This window comes from Diabrotica virgifera, chromosome 7 (assembly GCF_917563875.1).
Source record: "Diabrotica virgifera virgifera chromosome 7, PGI_DIABVI_V3a".
NCBI lineage: Eukaryota > Metazoa > Arthropoda > Insecta > Coleoptera > Chrysomelidae > Diabrotica > Diabrotica virgifera.
Window position 1 is genome coordinate 140,215,514 of NC_065449.1, and position 21,762 is coordinate 140,237,275.

General features: G+C 33.7%; 1 protein-coding gene across 3 annotated transcripts in view; it reads left to right on the top strand.

The window, feature by feature from the left end:
• The window catches only part of LOC126888063 (atrial natriuretic peptide-converting enzyme), a 331,414-nt gene that overhangs the window by 183,509 nt on the left and 126,143 nt on the right, over positions 1 to 21,762 (top strand). For all 3 annotated transcript variants that reach the window (XM_050656080.1, XM_050656081.1, XM_050656082.1), the window contains one exon: positions 12,653 to 12,875. In XM_050656080.1, the coding sequence (XP_050512037.1) occupies positions 12,653 to 12,875 (223 nt within the window). The remainder of the gene's footprint in view (positions 1 to 12,652; positions 12,876 to 21,762) is intronic.

Consider the following 21,762-nt stretch of genomic DNA (forward strand, 5'->3'; position numbering starts at 1 on the left):
AGGCTTTCGAAGCTCTTACCGACAACCCATTTATATCAGGCAAATTTAAAAATTTTAGGAAATTGTACGTAAAAATTTATTGGTTGACCTGAAAAAAATATTTTAAAAAGCGGTATTACGTTACTAAACCATATTCCAATAAACGGATAAATTTATTAAATGGTAAATGGAAACGTTTCGGAACCTCGAATTTATATTCCATAAACCGGGGTATTCCTATAACTGGTACCTACTCTAATAAGCGGGTTCGACTGTATATGTATAAGATCTAAAGGGTTTTCACCCTTATATCTTAGTGTCTCAAGCATGTCATTTTACCAGTAAAAAGCACTGATTATGGAATTGTTATTCCGGAAACGTTTTGTGACATAGGTAGACCTTTTTAGGTATTTTAGTAAAATATACCTTTTATAAAAGGTTTTAGTAAATTTTTTGTGATTTCGGTATACAGCCAGCTACAGAAATTTAATTTCCCTGTGGATTTTTTTTAATAAATTAAGCGTACCTACCGAAAAATTTACTTTACTTTTACCGAATAATAAAAAAATTTACCACGATCAGTATTTTATATTCGCTTATGGTGCTCGTAGTGGTTGTAGAGTTTTGTATTTCATGCATAAAGAGATTCTATTTGTCACAAAACTATCCAAATCAAAATAGTGTTTAACATTTTCGCTGCTGACTTTTTTCGAGAGGTGTTACTTAGGAGCGGCAATAACTTTTTTCCTAAATTATCAGTAGTAATTGCACAAGAGCTCTAAAATTATTGAATTTTTCCCGAGTGATACTTTGACAGTTTTAATTTCACGACCCGAAGGGGAGTGAAAGTGCCACGAGGGCAAAAATTCGATAATAATTTTAGAGATCGAGTGCGATTTGCTGCGATTATTTCATGAATAAAACTGTTCAAACCCAAAATTTTATTGTAATTTATTTGCGTAAGTACAAATTACTACAACTAAACACACAGTTGTTATAAATATTTGACGGTTGAAAGTCATCACTTTTATAACTTTTAAAACATTAATTGTCATTAATGTCACTGAATGTATTTTTTCGTAGCAACGAAGGGCATCTGAAGTAATATACTTGACGACGGGATATTATCAAAAATTATCAGTAGTAATTGCACAAAAGCTCTAAAATTCTATATTAATTTTAGAGATCGGGTGCAATTTGTTGCGATTATTTTATGAATAAAACTGTTCAAAACCAAAATTTTATTGTAATTTATTTATGTAAGTACAAATTAGTACAATTAAACACACACTTGTTATAAGTATGTATTTGACGATTGAAAGTCATCACTTTTATAATTTTTAAAACATTTGTCATTAATGTCACTGAATGTATTTTTTCGTAGCAACGAAGGGCATCTGACGTAATATGCTTGACGACTGGCAATTATCAAAAAAGTTATCAGTTTAGTTTAGATTTCTGTAGCTTTCTATTGGTCAGAATCTCCTATGAATAAAATAATCAGTAGTAATTGCAAAAGAGCTCTAAAATTCTATATTAATTTTAGAGTCGAGTGCAATTAGTTGCGATTATTTCATGAATAAAACTGTTCAAAACCAAAATGTTATTGTAATTTATTTATGTAAGTACAAATTAGTACAATTAAACACACAGTTGTTATAAATATTTGACGCTTGAAAGTTATCACTTTTATAATTTTTAAAACATTTTGCCATTAATGTCACTGAATGTATTTTTTCATAGCAACGAAGGGCATCTGACGTAATATACTTGACGACGGGCAATTATCAAAAATTATCAATTTAATTTAGATTTCTGTAGCTTTCTATTGGTCAGAATCTCCTATGAATGAAATAATCAGTAGTAATTGCACAAGAGCTGTAAAATTATTGAATTTTGTGTAATTTATTTATATAAGTACAAATTAGTATCTACAATTAAACACACATTTGTTATAAATATTTGACGGTAAGTCATCACTTTTATAATTTTTAAAACATTTATTGTCAATAATGTCACTGAATGTATTTTTTCGTAGCAACGAAGGGCATCTGACGTAATATACTTGACGACGGGATATTATCAAAAATTATCGGGTATAATATAACAAGAGAGTGAGAATAAATTGAAAATAATGCGACAGTTTTTCGAAAATTTGTTGTCTGGCAATAGACACGAGAGCCCATAGGGCTCGAGTTGCTATTGCCCAATGACAACAAATTTGAGTAAAAATGAAGCATTATTTTCTTATTTATTCTTACTGTGGTGTGATATTCGTAAGATTATTTTTTAATACGTATATTATGGATATTTTCTTAAATGTGACAGTTGTCAAAAGTAGGAAACTGGTTGCCATTAAACAGAAACAATCTACTTAAAAAAATTCTATCGGTAATTTTCTACAGTAGATAATTCTCAGTATTAATCTGATTGGACAGAATTAAACACGAGATCAAATATCTTACTATACGATTGGAAGTTAAAATCATCAAAAAATCACTTTAATTTTTATTTCTGTAGCTTTCTATTGAAATAATCAGGTATAATATCACAAGATAGTGAGAATAAATTGACAATAATGCGACAGTTTTTCGAAAATTTGTTGTTTGGCAATAGACACGAGAGCCCGCAGAGCTCGAGTGGCTATTGCCCAATGACAACAAATTTGAGAAAAAACGAAACATTATTGTCTTATTTATTCTTACTGTCGTGTGATATTCGTAAGATTATTTTTTAATACTTACATATAAAATTCAAGTCTTTGTATAAAAACAGTCAGTGACATTGTTCCCAATTAATGTGACACACATTTTTCAACTTGTCAAAGTGAAAAGCACAGTTTATTTAATATTTAGATAAAGATATTAATAAAATATTAGTTAAGTTATTTATAAATACAGTTTTATTCATAAAATAATCTTAATGTTGTTCTGAAGCTATTTCCTTGTGGCATTTTTATGATTAACTCTTTAGATGGGAAATAAGCCACAATTAAATTGAAAAAATAATTTTATTAATGTTTTATTAATGTAATTGAAATAATCTTAAAGCAAATCAAGCGCTTAAATGTGCCTATTTGTGTTCTCCTCCTGACAATTTGACATTAGATTCAGAACTTTGGATATTTTCTTAAATGTGACACTTGTCAAAGCTAGGAAACTGGTTGCAATTAAACAAAAACAATATACTTAAAAAAATTCTATCGGTAATTTTCTACAGTAGATTATTACAGAATCTCCTATGAATGGAATAATCATTGTAATTGATATTAGAATATATAATGATATTAAATTAATTCAATAAAGTGTATAATTGTTTATAAAATGTGATTTGAATTTTTGACTGCGATTAGAGCCTTGCGCACCTGGCTAAGAATTTCTAGTGTATCGCTGACTGGCTCCGATCGGCACAAAGCAAATTAGAACGTTTCTCTAAAAAAAAATAATTATATAACGGAATTTTAGAAAAAATAAGTTACTTATTCTACAAAATACAGAAATTTGATTTACATAAATTTTACAAATTGTACTCCGCACAAACCTTATGGAAATTAGGTCCCAGTGGATTTCGTTCATACTTTGGGAAAATACTCTTTGAAGCATCCTGATAAAAAGTTCTCATGGGCACAACTCAATCGTATGAATCGGACTGCCGTATTCGTATTTAGCGACCTCAAAAAAACACTCCAGTAATTCATTTGCATTAATTAAATGCCGAAAACCATTGAAACTCTAGAAGATGACGTCCCTTGCAGTGGCAGTGGCCACCACGTCCTCCGGAGGTCAATTCTGATGGCATATTCGTGTTTAGCGATCACAAAAATCCATGAGTAATCTGTTTATATCAATTTAATGCCGAAAACTCTCGAAACTCTAGAAGATGACGTCCGTTGAAGGTCAAGGTCAAAGTAAAGGTCGCCATTGGATAGCCAGGAAAAAATCCTAGACTACTAGTACTTCTCCTTGATCCAAACTTCTACATGTTGCCAGATAACCAGTAACTCAGGGAATTGGAATACCCAGTAAATCTTATAATTTTCCGAGTTTGTGCCTCTATATCTTGAAAATCCTTCATACGATTGAGTTGTGCCCATGAGAACTTTTTATCAGGATGCTTCAAAGAGTATTTTCCCAAAGTATGAACGAAATCCACTGGGACCAAATTTCCATAAGGTTTGTGCGGGGTACTTTACAGCAATTTCAAAGCATTCTTCAATACAAAATCCGGGTTGATCAGAACATTTTTCGCAGTGATATGTTGTCTGCTTTTTAATAATTTTGTTTTTCGGAGCATATTTTGCAACGCTTTCTCTTTGTTTGTCCCTTATTGTCCATAGGAATTTTTGAAATACTATGTCTGGAGGAAAGTTTTTGTGGATTTTTAAACACAAGTTTCTGTGTTTTACACTTTAAAGGGCGCGGCATACCTTCCGCCATTTTGAATCACGAAACTACCACAGCTAAGAACGGATAGACATTATTGACACTTGTCACTCACACCCTGACAAACATTAACTAACTCTGGCGGCGTACTAAGTAAAATATACGTCTTAAAAATCAACGGATATCTGTCCTTTGACTCCAATTGGAGTCATGCCCAGCGAAAGTGTTAAGAAGACTTAATGATGTTGCAATAAAAATAAAATCATCATTTCAAAGCGTGGTTCGCTTGGAGGACCCGTCAAATTCAAATCAAGGAGATATGACGGCTTTTAGTTCTAGTTCCATGGTTTGAAGTTAAAATAGTAAAGCATCTAATACACTGCAATCTCTGCTGAACAACCCCAGTTACTACTAAACAAACCAAACGGTTTTTATGAAAAATATGGACTGAAAATGAATATAAAAAAGACCAAACACATGATAATAACTAAGAAAACAAATATACAAACAAACATGCATTTGGGAAATGTACCGATAGAAAGGTTTGATAAATACAAATACCTAGGAACCTGAATTTCAGACAATAATGATCAAATAACAGAAATAAGGGCCAGAATACAAATGGCAAGAACTTCGTTTGTAAAAATGAAACAATTATCTGCAACAAATACCTTAGAATAGAACTGAGAGTAATCCCTGATTGCTTCTTCTTCTTCTTCTTTTTCTTCTTCTTCTTCTTCTTCTTGTAATTGGACTATGTCCTGTTTCTTCTGTTACAGTCTTTGCTGCGATCCGGAGCTCCAACTCTCCTACCATCGTTTTTTGGGTCTTCCTATGGGTCGCTTGGTGTTGGGCTTCTGTGTTTTCGCCCAATGCGCTATACGTTCAGGGTCCATCCGATATACGTGGTCTCTCCACATGCGTCGTCGCGCTCTTGTCCATCTCACTACGTATTGAACGCCTAGCTCTCTCAATGTGTCTTCGTTTCGTATTCTATCTCTAAGTGTGATACCTCTTATGGATCTTAGGGTTTTCATCTCTGTTGTTCTCATTATTTGTTTGGTCTTTGTTGTCTCGGCCCTTGTCTCAGCTGCGTATGTCAGTACGGGTCTAACACATGTCTTATAAATGCGGACTTTGCTTTCGGTGCTCATATATTTATTCCGCCAGATTATATCCCTCAGGAAACCAGATATTCTCGCTGCTTTCGTTGCCTGCTGTTTTGATTCTTGCCACAGATGCCTGTCGCTAGATATTTCCAAACCTAAGTATCTACAATCCATTACCTGTTCGATTATATGGTCGTCCACTACTAATTTACATCTAATTGGGTTCCTGGATATTACCATCGATTGGGTTTTCTCTTTGGATAGTGTCAGGTTATGCTTTTCGGCGGTAATTTTGAATCTTTGTAGTAGGCGTTGTAAGTCATCTTCGTTTTCGGCTATTAAGATTGCATCATCTGCTTAGCAAAGTATTCTCATGGTTCGGTTACCCATTTTGTATCCCTGATTCATTATGTTAACACTACCTATAACTTCATCCATTATTAAATTAAATAGGCATGGACTGAGGCTGTCCCCTTGTCTAATGAATGCATTGATTTTGATTTCTTCCGTGAGCCCGTGTGTGGTTTTAATTCGTGTTTTGTTGGATCTATTGAGCTCTTTGATTATGTTGCTTCATAAAGTTAAATAAAACTTTAAAGTAAAGGAGGCTTTAATCAGTACATAATCAATTAAGTTAAGTCCTTTAATTTAAAGTCTCCTTTAACTTTATTATGAAATCGAGCGTAAGAGCTCTGAGATCTACGTGTTTTCGATATTGCAATATGGACTTGAAAGCTGGACTTAGCAAGGACATATAAATAAGCTACAGTAATTTGAAATTTGCTGTTACAAGAGGATGCTTAGAATATCATGGACACGGAAGAAAACGAACACGGAAGTATTGCGAAATAATAAACACAATAAAAATAAGAAAGTTACAATATCTGGGACAGGTAATGAGGAGACAGCGATATGAAATGCTAAGAAATCCACAAGGATCTAGGATCAAGGATCCGGGGTTTGACTAGTCAAACCCCGATTTCATAAAATTAAGTTTCGACCTTTGCCTGACCAGCTTAGTCTCTCGTAGGTTTGACTAGTCAAAGGCCGAAACTGTAATTTATTTCCGGCTTTGACTAAGACCGTCAGTCATACCTGAGGATTGCCTGGTCAAACCTAGGAGTGCCTGAAATTCGGGCTTTGACTATAACATATATACCGGCTAAAAAAGGAAGTCTTTTTTAGCTCTCAAATAAGTTCGATAACTACTCAAGCTGCTCTAGCTTGTGAAATACGAACGAGATGCCTGTCCTATCTTACGTACGTTTCATTGTCCAGTCTATGATTAATATAAATAGGATTGGTGATATCACAGAGCTTTGTATCATCCCATTTTTAGTATTCATGTGTTGTGATAGTTTTTTGATAGTGTTGTGTATATTTTAATAGGAATATTAATATTTGAATAATTTAGATCTGCTTCTTAACAATAATTCAGTTATATGGATGGGCGTTAAAAATAATTAATATTTATTTATTATAAAAAATGTGAGTTGATCAGCTAACGTATAAAATAAATTAAATTATAAAATTTTTTAAAAATATTAAATGTAGCGGATTTGTATGGTTGTCGTAGTTTTTTTTATAATATAAAAATGCTAACATAACACACTTATCTGTTTCCTTATTTGAATGCCCTGATTTATTTGTTCTGTTCTAGTTTTACAAATTGCCTATCTAACCAAAACTAATACTATTATTCCACATTAAGCAAATAATTAGATTTATCTACTATGTCGTGCTTCATTATCTCGTTGCATCCAAGGAAAAAATTTTATAAAATTGACCGTTTATAAAATTATCGATGATGGATTTTGATTCAGCGTTAAAACTTATGCGGGGGACAATTATCTTAACTGAAAAAAGATCCCAGAAAACTAGACAAAAAAAAATTAGTGGTGAACTACAATTTCTACCATTCTACCTTATTTATAATTAACATTTGATATCAAACTGCAATGTCGGAGTAGTCAAAGAGATGGACCTCAAATTAGTCGAGGCATTGAAGGAGTGAAGTGTCGATTTTTTTGCAGTAAGACGGATTTTAATGCGGATTGGTGCTTTGGATTCGTGAGAATGTCAGGAAATTTTGTGAACTAATGTAATGAATAAGAAATCTCAAATTGCATTTGTGCATAAGAAAAATGCATTGCAAAAGTGCATTTTGAAATAGTGGGAAAAATTGACTCGGTTTTCTTACTCGGGGGTTTTTGGGGTCGCTGAAAACGAATATGAGGTCGGCGAGAGTGTGCAAACTACCTGGTGCCTGCAGCGGGTGTGGTAAACGTCTTCCTCTGAAGTATTGTGGTAATTTATCATATAATTGGCTTAAACTCATTACTCGGGGGTTTTTGGGGTCGCTGAAAATGAATATGAGGTCGACGAGAGTGTGCAAACTACCTGGTGCCTCCACATAGAGCTCCCCCAAGTGTTTTGGAATTTTGCTCTTTTTTCAGACGAGACCAGAATCTGTTTAAATAGTGATAACCGGCGATTTTGTGTGTGGCAAGAGCCAATAAGAGCTGCACAACTAGCCACACACGAATTCGCCGGTTATCACTATTTAAACAGATTCTGGTCTCGTCTAAAAAAGCGCAAAATTCCAAAATTGTTGGGGGAGCTGTGTTCCTGTGTTCCATGTGTTCTTGAGTCCACTGGAGGCGGTCCAAAACATATCTAGGTTGTAGCTAAGGAACTCTTATTGGTCGACGACTCCTCAAACCTGAGTCTGAAAATTCTTCTTCCTATTATAGCCAACGATACTCTGACTCCTGTAGCATGCCTGAATTCTCTTTGGAGGGCTGGTACAGACACAGAAGAATTTCTACAGATGGAAATTCTGATATATCTATTCTGTCGATCATTGGTAACTCGGGGTCTACCAGACCGACCTCTATTCCGTATCGAGTTTGTCTCCAGGAACCTATTCCATATCCGTGAGACATCACTCTGAGAAACACCCACTTTTTCCGCTACGAACCGCTGTGAATGGCCTTCTTCAACTAAATCGATAATTCTTATACGGTCCAACTCAGAAATTAAAGTACGATTCATTTTTAATCACGTTTTCGAAAATTTCACCAGAATAAATTTTTCAAATGGTTACACCTTGGCAAAACCAAGCCAATTAAATGGGTAATCAAATAAAATAAAAAACCAAAAATGGTCTATTTTTTATAAAAAAAGGTCCATTAAAGATGTGATAAAGATACGGATTTATAAAAGCGTAAACATCGTGAATGCGAGGGGTGGTGCATAACTTTTGAAACTATGTGTATAATTAGTTTAAACTCGTTACTCGGGGGTTTTTGGGGTAATCTATTTTCTTCGATGTAACTATAGTGATCAAAAAGGGTGGTATTTTTATTATAAATAAACATAATTTTTTATTATTATAATATATTTATGGTTAAAAAAAGTTCATTATACAAAATTTATCGTAATTTATCTTTAAAATTCATTTTCTTCATCATTATCATCTTCTTCTTCATTATTGCCTTCCTCTCTCGAGTTCAATGCAATATTTGTGCAATCAGAGCCTGCACAATTTTTGCAGGCTAAATTACAAACTAACCCATGCTTCCTGCACCCACATGAGTTGCCGCAGTCTGACTTACAACTACAGAATATTAAATTTAAAATGTTTAGAGGACCATAGTCCTGTCGCCAGGGGGGGGGGTACAACGGCCTCCTTAATTCAGATGGACTTACAAAAGTTTTTTTATATATTTTGACCCGCAGAATACGAATTTTTTGGGTAACAGTTGATTCGGATGTCGATAAGTTTGTTATAGACAAAGAACTTGAGGAATTACATAACAGCGATTTCTCGCAAAACAAAACATCTTTTTGTATTTTTTGGGTCATTTTAAGCAAAAAATATTCTTACAAGTTTTTTCGTAGAATGCATAGTTTTCGAGAAAACCGCGGTTGAACTTTCAAAAAATCTAAAAATTATAATTTTTGAACCCGAATAACTTTTGATTAAAAAATAAAGTAGCAATTCTGCTTACCGCATTTGAAAGTTTATGTCAAATTATATCGGTTTTGATTATTTGCATTGCTAAAAATTTATTATTTTATTGTCAAACAAAGATATAAACACCTAGTATGTGAGTGATGTTTTCAATGGTTTCCCATTTAAAATCGTACGAGTAGGTAGAGTAGCTACAAGTGCAAGCGAGGCAATTTCTACGTAGCATGCGTTAAAACGCATGTATTAGGCACGGGAAACACTATGTGTTTATAGATTAGTTTAACAATAAAAAAATTAATTTTTAGCAATGCAAATAATCAAAACCGGTATAATTTGACTTAAACTTTCAAATGCGGTAAGCAGAACTGCTACTTTATTTTTTAATCAAAAGTTATTCGGGTTCAAAAATTGCAATTTTTCGATTTTTTGAAAGTTCAACCGCGGTTATCTCGAAAACTATGCATTCTACGAAAAAACTTGTAGGAATATTTTTTGCTTAAAATGACCCAAAAAATACAAAAATATGTTTTGTTTTGCGAGAAATCGCTGTTACGTAATTCCTCAAGTTCTTTGTCTATAATCTATAACAATCTTATCGACATCCGGATCAACTGTTACCCAAAAAATTCGTATTCTACGGGTCAAAATATATAAAAAAAACTTGGGTAAGTCCATCTGAATTAAGGAGGCCGTTGTACCCCCCTGGCGACAGGACTACCAGGTGGCTGAGTCATTCTAACTGGAATTAATACATTATTTTGTAATTTCCATCCCCAATCGGTTGGGTTCATGTTACTGTCCTCTCCATGCAGCCAAATGTGTTTTTGTAAATATACCCTTTTTAAATGCTGGGTAAATGCATCAACAGATTAAAGAATTTTTCCAATAACAATCTTTTTATTTTTGGCAATAGCCATTAAGTACATTCTGTATCGATAAGTTTCAGCTAATTGGATATTACTCAGTTTAAATTGCTCAGGAATATTCGGTTTCCTGAAACTTATCAGGGCATTTTACATAGCCATAAGAAGTTGGCAGCCGTGGTCAATAATTTCATTAAAGGGTACATCCTTTTCTGTAAACTTTTTTGCGTGTACCGCAAGATCTGCATACTTTTGAAAATTATTAAAAAATTTAGCTTTTCCTTGATAATAAGTTGCCGATACTGTATCACACCGTGTGATAGCATGAGGCAATAAAATGTTTTCTGCAATTGCAGGTAAATGTTCCAGACTCTTCGAATAGTATAATTCTTCTGCACTATTAGGTCGAGCGGGTTTCAAGAAATAAATATCAATATTCTGTGGTGTAAGAGCAGTAACTAAAGCGAGGACATCGGTATCTTCGGCAACAACAACCCCTTTTTTAGCTTTTTTAGAAGACGTTTATTACACCTGCTGCACGCATAAGGTAGTTTGCACACTCTCGCCGACCTCATATTCATTTTCAGCGACCCCAAAAACCCCCGAGTAATGAGTTTAAGCCAATTATATGATAAATTACCACAATACTCCACCAGAGGAAGACGTTTATTACACCCGCTGCAGGCACCAGGTAGTTTTCACACTCTCGCCTCATATTCGTTTTCAGCGACCCCAAAAACCCCCGAGTAAGAAAATTGAGTCAATTTTTCCCACTATTTACCGAGTTGCAAATTTATAATAATTGCCTATTTCAAAATGCACTTTTGAAATGCATTTTTCTTATGCACAAATTCAATTTCAAATTTCTTATTCATTACATTAGTTCACAAAATTTCTTGACATTCTCACGAATCCAACGCACCAAACTGCATTAAAATCCGTCTTACTGCGTCAAAAATCGACAGTAAGGCCTTTTTTTGTGCTTCAATGCCTCGACTAAATCAACTAGACTAGACCCTTCCTACACAGCTTCCAATAATGTTTAGAGCGTAATATTCTTTAACACTTAAACGCCCAAGTGTGGGTAAAAAATGTCCACCTAATGCGTATTCTCTTGTAACATATTTATTACGTGTTTAAATTTTTTTTAAAAATTATTTATTGTTAACCCGGGAGTAGTCGCGCTCACTTCTGTAACGTCGATAGTCGCGTGTGAGATTCTATCTCAAAATACGAATTTAAAACAAATTTTTATTTTGTACTATTTTTATCTACTTTTTATATTGAAAATATATATTTCTAACAATTTTATTAAAAAAACCTGTGTTAACGGCCACCTGCCAACATCGGCCACCTTTCCTAACGGCCAGTTTAAAAATTTCCCAAACCAATTATATGTAGACTAAAAAAACTGGCAATACCGTCTACCTTTCTATATCGGCCAATAGTTCTTTCATTTTTAGTGGCCGTTACTGACAAATTGTACTGTATGTATTACGAAAAAGGATGAAATGTGAGATTCTATCTAACGGCGCGACTACTCGCGGGTTAAAGCTAATTGGCTTTCCCCAAAGCCATAAATTCCACAAAAAGAAGAAGAAGAAGAAAATTCCTGCGCATTACTACACCCTTCCTCGAGGCACTTACGAAATTTTGTCAAAATTGCAAAATTTTTCATCAAGTTATCGCTAAAAAGGATAAAAATTGAGATTCTATCTCACCGCGCGACTACTCGCCGGTTAAAAAGACAGCCCATTATCGAATGTTAATTTGGTTCTACCAATATTTTTGAAAATAAAAGCAGCATCTTGAGTTAAATATGCATGGGCATAAAAAGTACACCCTTGGCAAAACTTGTTACTAAAGGTTTCTATATAATTTCTCGTTGGTAGGAAGATAATCCATATAACTATCGATGTATAATTACATAATCTACATAATTATCCGCCAATGAGGAGGCTGAAAGAAAGAATATGGAGAAAATCGACAAATCTGAATTACTGGTATGTTAATTTTGATGTACATTGTAATTTTGTTGTAAGGTTTGTAAATTGTTTATATTAATATTTTAGAAGATGCTGTGTTTATTAAGCATAGGATTCTTAAGTTAAATCCATTTTCAACAACTCTCAATAAATATATTAGCTATTTTCGAGGTGGACATTTTTTACCCACCCTTGGGCGTACATGGAACCTAAAAAAGGTTGGGCGTTTAAGGGTTAAAGTAGTTCTAAAACTGTTTTCATGTGGCGTGTTCAACTGAAAAATTGCATTTATATAAATGTCTTTTGTTATTTCCTATCCACAAAATAGATGCTCTATTAATTCCTTATTATCCTTTAGGTGGATGCAGAATGCTACAGACATGCATACGACTTTATTTGTCAAATTCTTCAACCTTCCTGTAAGAAAGGAACCACTGAAGATGAGATGATATTGCCTTGTAGAAGTTTCTGCAGAGACTTCATGACTGGGTGCGGAAACCGACTTCAAGGCAAAATTAAAGAGTTTCTGGATTGTGCCAGGTTTCCTGAGTTCGGTGATGGCACTTGTTTTTCAAAACCAGGTAACTATTTCATGTTTTATGTTTTCAAAATAAAAATCTATGATAAAAAGGTTGCCAATGTGAGTTCATAATAGGTACTAATGTATAGGAAATTAGTCAATATTCATAATCTTAAGTAGTTTTTATTGATGAAAATTGTGGCTACCGATTTCAAGGCTTACAATATATGCCCCATCATCAGGCCCCAGTACATACCTACATCTTTGTTTAACAAAGACTATAAGATATCAGTCACAACACTGATTTATATCAAATCTATATAAATATATACGTTAAATGATCGTTATCGCTATATAGTTTCCAGTTTAAATGACAGAAGTACCATATGTGCGATGTTTAAAAAAAGACAAATATTAACTCTCTTAAAACAAAATTTCTTTTGCAGTGCGCCTTGTTTGATTTATTATACTGATTTTTCCAACTTTATATCCATTGATATTATATATTATGTCACAAAGAATTTTAGTAAAATTTTACGTATTGTTTAAAAAAATATTCGAACGCGTAATAGTAGGAGAGAAAAATATGCTAAATTTCCAGTTACTCGAGCGTTATGGGGACCTATTGTGTTGTGAAGATTAGGTCCTGACTGAAACCAAAAAAAAGTTAAGTAAAATTTTCCATCTAAATGGGAACTTTCAATTTTTTAATTTAATTTTCCATTTCTAACAATTGTGTTTTTCCGATTATAGCATTATCTATCCATAATTCGACAGAAAGTCTCAAATAAAAGTTACTTATTTTACGTAAGGAATCCAAATCTGAAATAAAAATGGGGGCTCCTATTTAAGACTTTAAAGTAACCCCCCACCCCACCACCAAGGGGATCGTGTTTGATGTCATTAGGTAGAGTTTTCAAAAATATTGAATACGTGTATTTAGCAGTTTTTCGATCTGATGTTCATTTTGCGAAATATCGCGGGGTTCCTATTTAAAATTTTACCATTGGACAGATACCATTAGATAGATTTTTGAAAAATATTGAGCACGTATTTTTTAGTTTTCGATCTGACGTTTGTTTCTCGAAATATTCGCATTTTTTTGTGAAATTTTTGACACCAATTTTCTTACAACCCGCTCAAATCGTCAAATTTTTGAAATATACACTGTTCTGCATGTACTTAACTTACTTACTTTATACTACGGGATCCGAATAGGAGGTCGAAATGTACCCATCTGCTTGCCGGATTAGTATGGTATAGTTAGACCCGAACCCAGACATCCAAAGTGAAAGTTATCCTTCAACACCAAATTGTTCTATATGGTCCACATAATGTTCAGAAAAAAGTCACACCATTTTGAGCGTCGGGTTTGGGGGGGAGAAGGGGGAGAAATCTGCAAATTCGTAGTTTTTTAGGTTTTTCGTCAATATTTCTAAAACTAAGCGGCTTAGCATGAACAACCCTTTACACAAAATTGTTCTACATTAAATTTGAAATAAAAAAGGCCCTATGCATAACCCTTCTAAAATGAACGGTTCCAAAGTTACGGAGGTAGTATAGTATAATTGGTCCAAAAAAGGGCCTAACCCAGACATCCAAAGTAAAAGTTTTCCTTCAACACCAATTTGTTCCATATGGTCCACATATTGTTCAGTAAAAAGTTAAACCATTTTGAGCGTCCGGTTTGGGGGGGGGGGAGATAGGGGAGAAGTCGGCAAATTAGTATTTTTTTTAAGTTTTTCGTCAATATTTCTAAAACTATGCTTTAGCGTAAGGAATGTTCTATAGAAAAATGTTCTACATAAAGTTTAAAACAAAAAAGGTTCTATACATAATTGTTATAAAATCAACGGTTCCAGAGTTACGGAGGGTGAAAAGTGGAGGTTTTCGATACTTTTTATATTTACCGATTTCTCCCCCCCCCCCCCCCAAACCCGACGCTTAAAATGGTGTGACTTTTTTCTGAACATTATGTGGACCATATAGAACAATTTGGTGCTGGAAGATAACTTTCACTTTGGATGTCTGGGTTTTTGGTATAGTTATTAGGCTGGGCCGAAAAAGGGCAAAAAAAATTTTTTTGGGAAATTTTAAACGGGATAGTAAAAAAAAGTTGTGTATGGTGGACCTAATACTGTGTACCAAACATAGGCCGAATTAAAATATTTTTGACCAGGCCCCCGGGGCCTAAAAAAAATAATTTTTTTTTGCTTTATTTTTGGGGCGGGCTAGTGTCCAAAATATTAATATCGATGCTACTATCTCATTAAGAAATTTTCATCATGATTTAAAAAAATTTAACCAGCCCCCAGGACTAAAAATATAAAAGAGGGGTAAACAATTCATATTTATTTACTATTTTTGCGCTGTGAACTGTGCTGCTCTTTGCTTGAATCAATATTCGGCACGAAAGGTTGTTACATTGAACTATTATGGACATATTTAACATTCTTTTGTATATTATTATTTATTTAACCCAGAACTCATCACGATGAGGTAGCTGCATGGCGAGTTCCACCCGTCCACTATGAGATATATGTAATCTTCTGCATCGAAATTGATTTAGGGATTTAGGGATACTATGAAAACGCAATTTTTATACCAGCCTTCCTATATTTTAAATTTTTTTGACAGCAACCTCTCTAATACGTTAACGTGAATCTGTTAACATACAAATTTGAATGACTTCCGGGTGTGCAAATTAAGCATTGTCTTGAATAACTTTATTGATAATTGATGAGAAACTCGGAAAATCTCTCGAGGCCTATATTAATTTCCATAGATGCCTGGCACCATATTTTAATCTTGTCTAAGTTTTTATCTCAAACCTCATACGAGAATATACTTGTCTTGTAATACAAACTCAGCTAAAATCTTTAAGCTTTCATAAAAGGATATGTAGCTACATAAACTCTAATGCGGTTCGCTGCCATGAACCAACGTGTTTGTGCCATCCTGGACTTCTCTCTGCCAAACTTTGAGAACATATTCCATCTCAAATTATTATTATTATAATAATTGGAGAAAACTATATAATTATATAGTTTGAATAAATACTGTTGATCTGGACTTAGATCATTTTCGTTTACAAGAGGCAGGATAGCTTCTATGGGTTTAAATTTAATAACAGGCATTTTTTCGCAATTGGGAAGAGGGGATCCAATCAGCTCAGAATATGAATAGGGACCTTTTGTGTGCGCATCTAGTTTTTGCAGAAAATATCGCAAGGCAAGTTCAGTAGCGTGCAACGGGCATACATTCCGCTGTAATGGTTTATGCACTCGCCTTTCTATAATTCCAATGACCTTCGACAATATCTATGACACGAGAATGGCTAAGAGCTAAGTACCCAAAATATAAATTACCGGGTCCTTCGATTAAAGCTATATGGTCTTCAGTTTTCATAATTCGCCTCGCGTTTCTGAAGACCATGGTTTGATATTTTCTTTCATCACAGTTTAGCCCTTTAATTGACTTGTTTAAATGTTGAATGGCTTGTTTAAATTTTTATTCTCGTGCTGGAGTTGCCGTCTGTTTTCCTTAACTCCTCTGCGAATTTTATTTTTGTCGATGACCAGCGTTGTATTATCTTTGAAAATTTAGTTTAGATCTTCTAAAACGGCATTTAAAAGCTTAAGTATCTTTTCCTGTCGACTGTATTATCTTTCTTTCGCTTAACAATATAATATGACAACAGAAGCTTTTTTAATGGCCCCTATCATTTTTTTTTAACAAAATAAAAATTCTTTAAGGGCCGGGGGCCCGGTTAATTACTTTTTAAACCGGCCCAAATTTGATATAGGATTGATTATATAAATAGTAGTTCCAACTTTTAGCCACTAGCCTTGTACAAGAATTTGAAAAACAAAATTTTGACTCAAAAAAAATTTTAAGGGCCAGGGGGCCCGGTTAATTATTTTTTAAACCGGCCCAAATTTGGTATAGGGTTATATAAATACTAGTCACAACTTTTGGCAACTAGCCGTATAGAAAAAGTAGAAAAAAATTTTTTCGGCCCGGCCTAATAGTTATATCATAAATATTGCCCAAAAAATATAAAAAGTATCGAAAACCTCGATTTTTCACCCTCCGTAACGCAGGAACCGTTGATTTTATAACAAATTTGTATAAAACATTTTTTGTTTTAAATTTCATGTAGAACATTTTTGTATATAGTATTGTTTACGCTAAAACATAGTTTTAGAAATATTGACGAAAAACTTAAAAAAACTACTAATTTACCGGCTTCTCTCCCATCTTCCTCCCAAACCGGACGCTCAAAATTGTGTAACTTTTTACTGAACAATATGTGGACTATATAGAACATTTTGGTGTTGGAGGAAAACTTTTACTTTGGATGTTTGGGTTAGGCCTTTTTTTGGACCAGTTATACTATACTACCTCCGTAACTTTGGAACCATTCATTTTAGAAAGATTATGCATAGGGCCTTTTTTATTTCAAATTTAATGTAGAACAATTTTGTATAAAGGATAGTTCATGCTAAACCGCTTAGTTTTAGAAATATTGACGAAAAACCTAAAAAACTACGAATTTAGCGATTTCTTCCCCCTCTCCCCCCCAAACCCGACGCTCAAAATGGTGTGACTTTTTTCTGGACATTGTGTGGACCATATAAAACAATTTGGTGTTGAAGGATAACTTTCACTTTGGATGTCTGGGTTATGCCATCTTTTGGCTATACTAGATAAAACATTTTTTTTATTAAATTTCATACATAGACAAACACGACCAGCATGGGTTACCTATCAAAATCGTGTCATAGCTATCCTTAAGGAGGGCCGTAGGGGTTGAAACAACATTTTAAGCACATTTTTGTGAATTTTTTTTGCAAGTATGGGAGAATAATTTTAGTTTTAAATTAAATAAGCATATTATGTATAATTCAAAGAATATCAAAAAAAATTAAGAAAAAATATTGAAAAATAAGCCAAAGGTGGCAAATTTTTAGAGACACCTCAAAAAACAATGAATTTTGCGGTGGACATCAGAATTTATCATTGGATCATGGTAGACAAAAAATTCAAAAATATTTTATTAGCTTTTATTAGCTTATGAGTTTCTCGAGGTAACGCTGTCACGTTTCTTTTAGTTTTAATGATCTTTGACTTTTTAGTATCATTCAGAAGTCAAACGAACAAAATTTTTTAAAGAAAAAATGGTAAAAATCAACATATATATTATTGTTAATCAAAATATAAGCATAAAACAAAAAACATCTCGAGAGTGTTACCTCAAAGAATGTCTAAAGAAAATGTGTACAAAATTCCAGGTGAGTTGGTCAAGTAGTTTTTGAGTTACAATGTCTACAAGCTTTGAAAAAAGCATTTTTGAAAAAAAACGGTTTTAACACTAGAAGCACCAACATTTCTGCATACCTAGAAGCACCGCAGCGGTCAAAATGACGGGTATTAGAATTTCTATTGCCAGCCGTTTTTGAATTCTTTTTTACTTGATAAAAACCTATATTGAGTAATAACTAATAATAAAAGACATATTTAATTAATTTAAATGAATTATTTAATTATTTAAGCACGATTTATGCAGTAGCAAAATTTTTCAATTTTGCTTGTACAAGACCCACACAAATTTTATTTACATTTATGTATATGACAAATTTCACATGTTTTTCACTTTCACCTGCTACGTCTTTCACTTTCACCTGCTACGTCTTCTCTGTCGTTTTTTGTGGTGTTGAATCGTGGACCTTGAACAAAGAATATGTGCAGAAAATTGGAAGCATTCCAAATGTGGCTATATCGGAGAATAGCCACAAAAGAATCGGAGAGTCACAAATGAGGAGGTCCTCAGAAGAATGTAGAAGAACCGAGAGGTACCACCATCAAATCTCGAAAGTTCGAATGCTTTGGACACATTATGCGAAATGAATCCAGATATACCCTTCTAGAAGCCATCCTGCAAGGAAAAATATTTGGAAAACGGGGCCCAGGAAGAACAACATCCTGCGGATAAGGTAAAAATTCCCATGATGGTCGCCAACATTTATCACGAATAGACACATAAAAAAATAATATGCTCAAAAATATTATATGCCTAAGTGAATACATAAATATAAGCTAGTGAAGCTACTAATATAATATAGTTGCTAACCTGGTGTACTAGCGCTATTGCAAAGTAACTCCCATACTATGTTGCGATGGAGGAATTCTCTAAACTGCTTCCGCGAATTCCTCTTACCCGGTTGGTAATAATTTCTAAAGAGGTATTGGAGTCAGCATTCGAAGTTGAAGCAGAAGTACTACTGAGCATATCCTCAATCTCAACTTCATCTTCAGAATCGCTACCCGATGAATGTCCTTGATCAACTTTATCAGGCACATACTCGTCTTCTTCATTATTGGATACATTTTCATCACATAACTCTACTTCATATTCATTATCTGACAAATTATGTAACCACTCCAATAGTTATTGCTCAGTCAAATATCGACGAGACGTGATAACAGCAGAAAAGAGAAAGATCACAATGAAAAATCAAAATACATATTGAGCACGCACTTGCAAAGAGTATACTCAAATCAGGCGCGGATCCAAGGTGGGGGGGGGTCAATGGGGTCAATTACCCCCTCTTTGGGACTTCGCCTGGTGTGGCCTTTTTTTAAGCAAGAGATAATTACGATTGAAAATAAATAGCGAGTTTTGTATCCTGTTGACAACTGAATAGCGGAATGAAACATAAAACAGCATTCCTTCTCCAAAGTACGTGTTCTCGGTCTTACTGTATGGTGTCGAGTCTTGGACTGTGAATGAAATCGATCTACTTACCTAAATCACCTTGAGGCTTTCGAAATGTGGTTCTACAGAAGAATTTTAAGTATCTTGGCTGAAGAAGATTCGAAACTCCACAATACTAGGACGTCTCAGCAAGACTACTGAGATTATAGAAGGCATCAAGAAGAGAAAAGTGGTGTATTTTGGACATGTAATGAGAAGTTTCAAATATAGGTTGCTACAAAATATTATGCAAATATTATTTATTAAAGTGAAAATAGAAGGCAAACGCAGTCCAGGACGAAAAAGCACTTCGTGGTCGATTTAGGGTGGCAGAGAAGAAAATTAAGATAGCTATGATAGTAACCAACGTTCTGAAAGGACATGGTACATGAAGAAAAATAAAGTAACAGCCCATAACGAAAAAGAATCATGCGTACGCGAGTGACGAGAGATTTTTTATTTCATTGCCCCCTCCATGCAAGGTTGCTGGATCCGCCGTTGACTCAAATTACCTAATAACAAATGTTTTCGATGCATTGTATACATAAAATAAGTAAAAACTTCCCAGAAAATAGAACAAAATGTAGAATACCTTGTCATTATTACCCAATTTTTCTAGGGTAGACATTAACTATATTCAAAATGTAATTATACTGTAAAAGTACCTGTAAAAGAGAAATTATAATCCTCAAATAAATATTAAAGTCCCAAATTATAAATTTTGTAAAATAAATATGAATGAGTAATACAGAGGGTCAAAAAGAGAAAGCAGTCAAAATGACTGCTCTGTTGCTTCTAGGTAGACATTAGCATATCTTAAAAAGTAATTCCGCTAAGTAGCTGTAAAAGAGAAATTATAATCTTCAAATAGATATAGGAAAAGTTATAAATTATCAAGTTTCTAAAATAACTATAAATGAGTAAAACTGAGTGTCAAAAATAATAAGCAGTCAAAATGACCGCTCTGGTGCTTCTAGTGTTAAAGTATTGTCAACTTATATTTTCAACTTTTTTGTCCGTCAAATCGTAAACTGATGCACACCGGAATATGTTTTTGAATCGCGGGGTAATTTACAAAAGAAAATGAGCTGTTGACCGTTTCTCACTACGCTCAAGCGTGCTGGCGCGAAAATGCTGCAAAGCGAGTCGAAGATAGGGAGATAGTGTTGAATATCCCTATTTTCGACTCGCTTTGCAGCAGGTTCGTGTCAGCACGCTTGAACGTAATGAACAACGGTCAACAACTACTCTCATTTTCTTTTGTATATTACTCCGCGATTCAAAAACATATTCCGGTGTGCATCATTTTACGATTTGACAGAAAAAAAAGAAATTGAAAATAAAACTTGACAATACTTTAAACGCTTTTTCCTCAAAACTGCTTTGTTCAAAGGCTTGTAACTCAAAAATTGTAACTCAAAAGCTACTTGACTGACCCACCTGGAATTTTGTATACTGGGTTGGGATAAAGTATGGAACCAAGCAAATATCTTTGAAACGAAAAGAACAATATTTATGAAACTTTTCATGCAAGTACAGTGACGCAAAAGGCATCTGTTGCCATATTTTTTGTAACTACTAAACTTCCGGTTTCCCCGGAAATACCCTTAACTTATTTAATTTAAATGGGACACCCTGTATATTTTTGCGGACTTTAAAAGAACTTGTTATTTTTAATTCATACATCATCAAAGGCATCAGATGCCCTTTGCGTCACTGTACTTGCATGCAAAGTTTCATAAATATTGTTCTTTTTGTTTCAAAGATATTTGCTTGGTTCCATACTTTATCCCAACTCTGTATATTTTCTTTAGACATTTCTTGAGGTAATGCTGTCGATATATTTTTTGTTTTTTGCTTATTTTTTATTAAACAATAATAAATATATTAATTTTCGCCCTTTTTTGTGCAAAAAATTCGTTGTTTTGATTTCTGAGTGATACCAAAAAGTCAAAAATCATTCTAACTAAAATAATTCGACAGAGTTATCTCGATAAACATATAAGCTAATAAAATCTTTTTGAATTTTTTGTTTACCATGATCCAATGATAAGTTCAGATGTCCACGGCAATATCCAAAATTTGTCACCGTTGGCTTATTTTTCAATATTTTTCCTTGAATTTTTTTTGAGTATTCTTTGAATCATACTGAATACGCTTATTTAATTTAAAAAATAAAATAATTTTATTA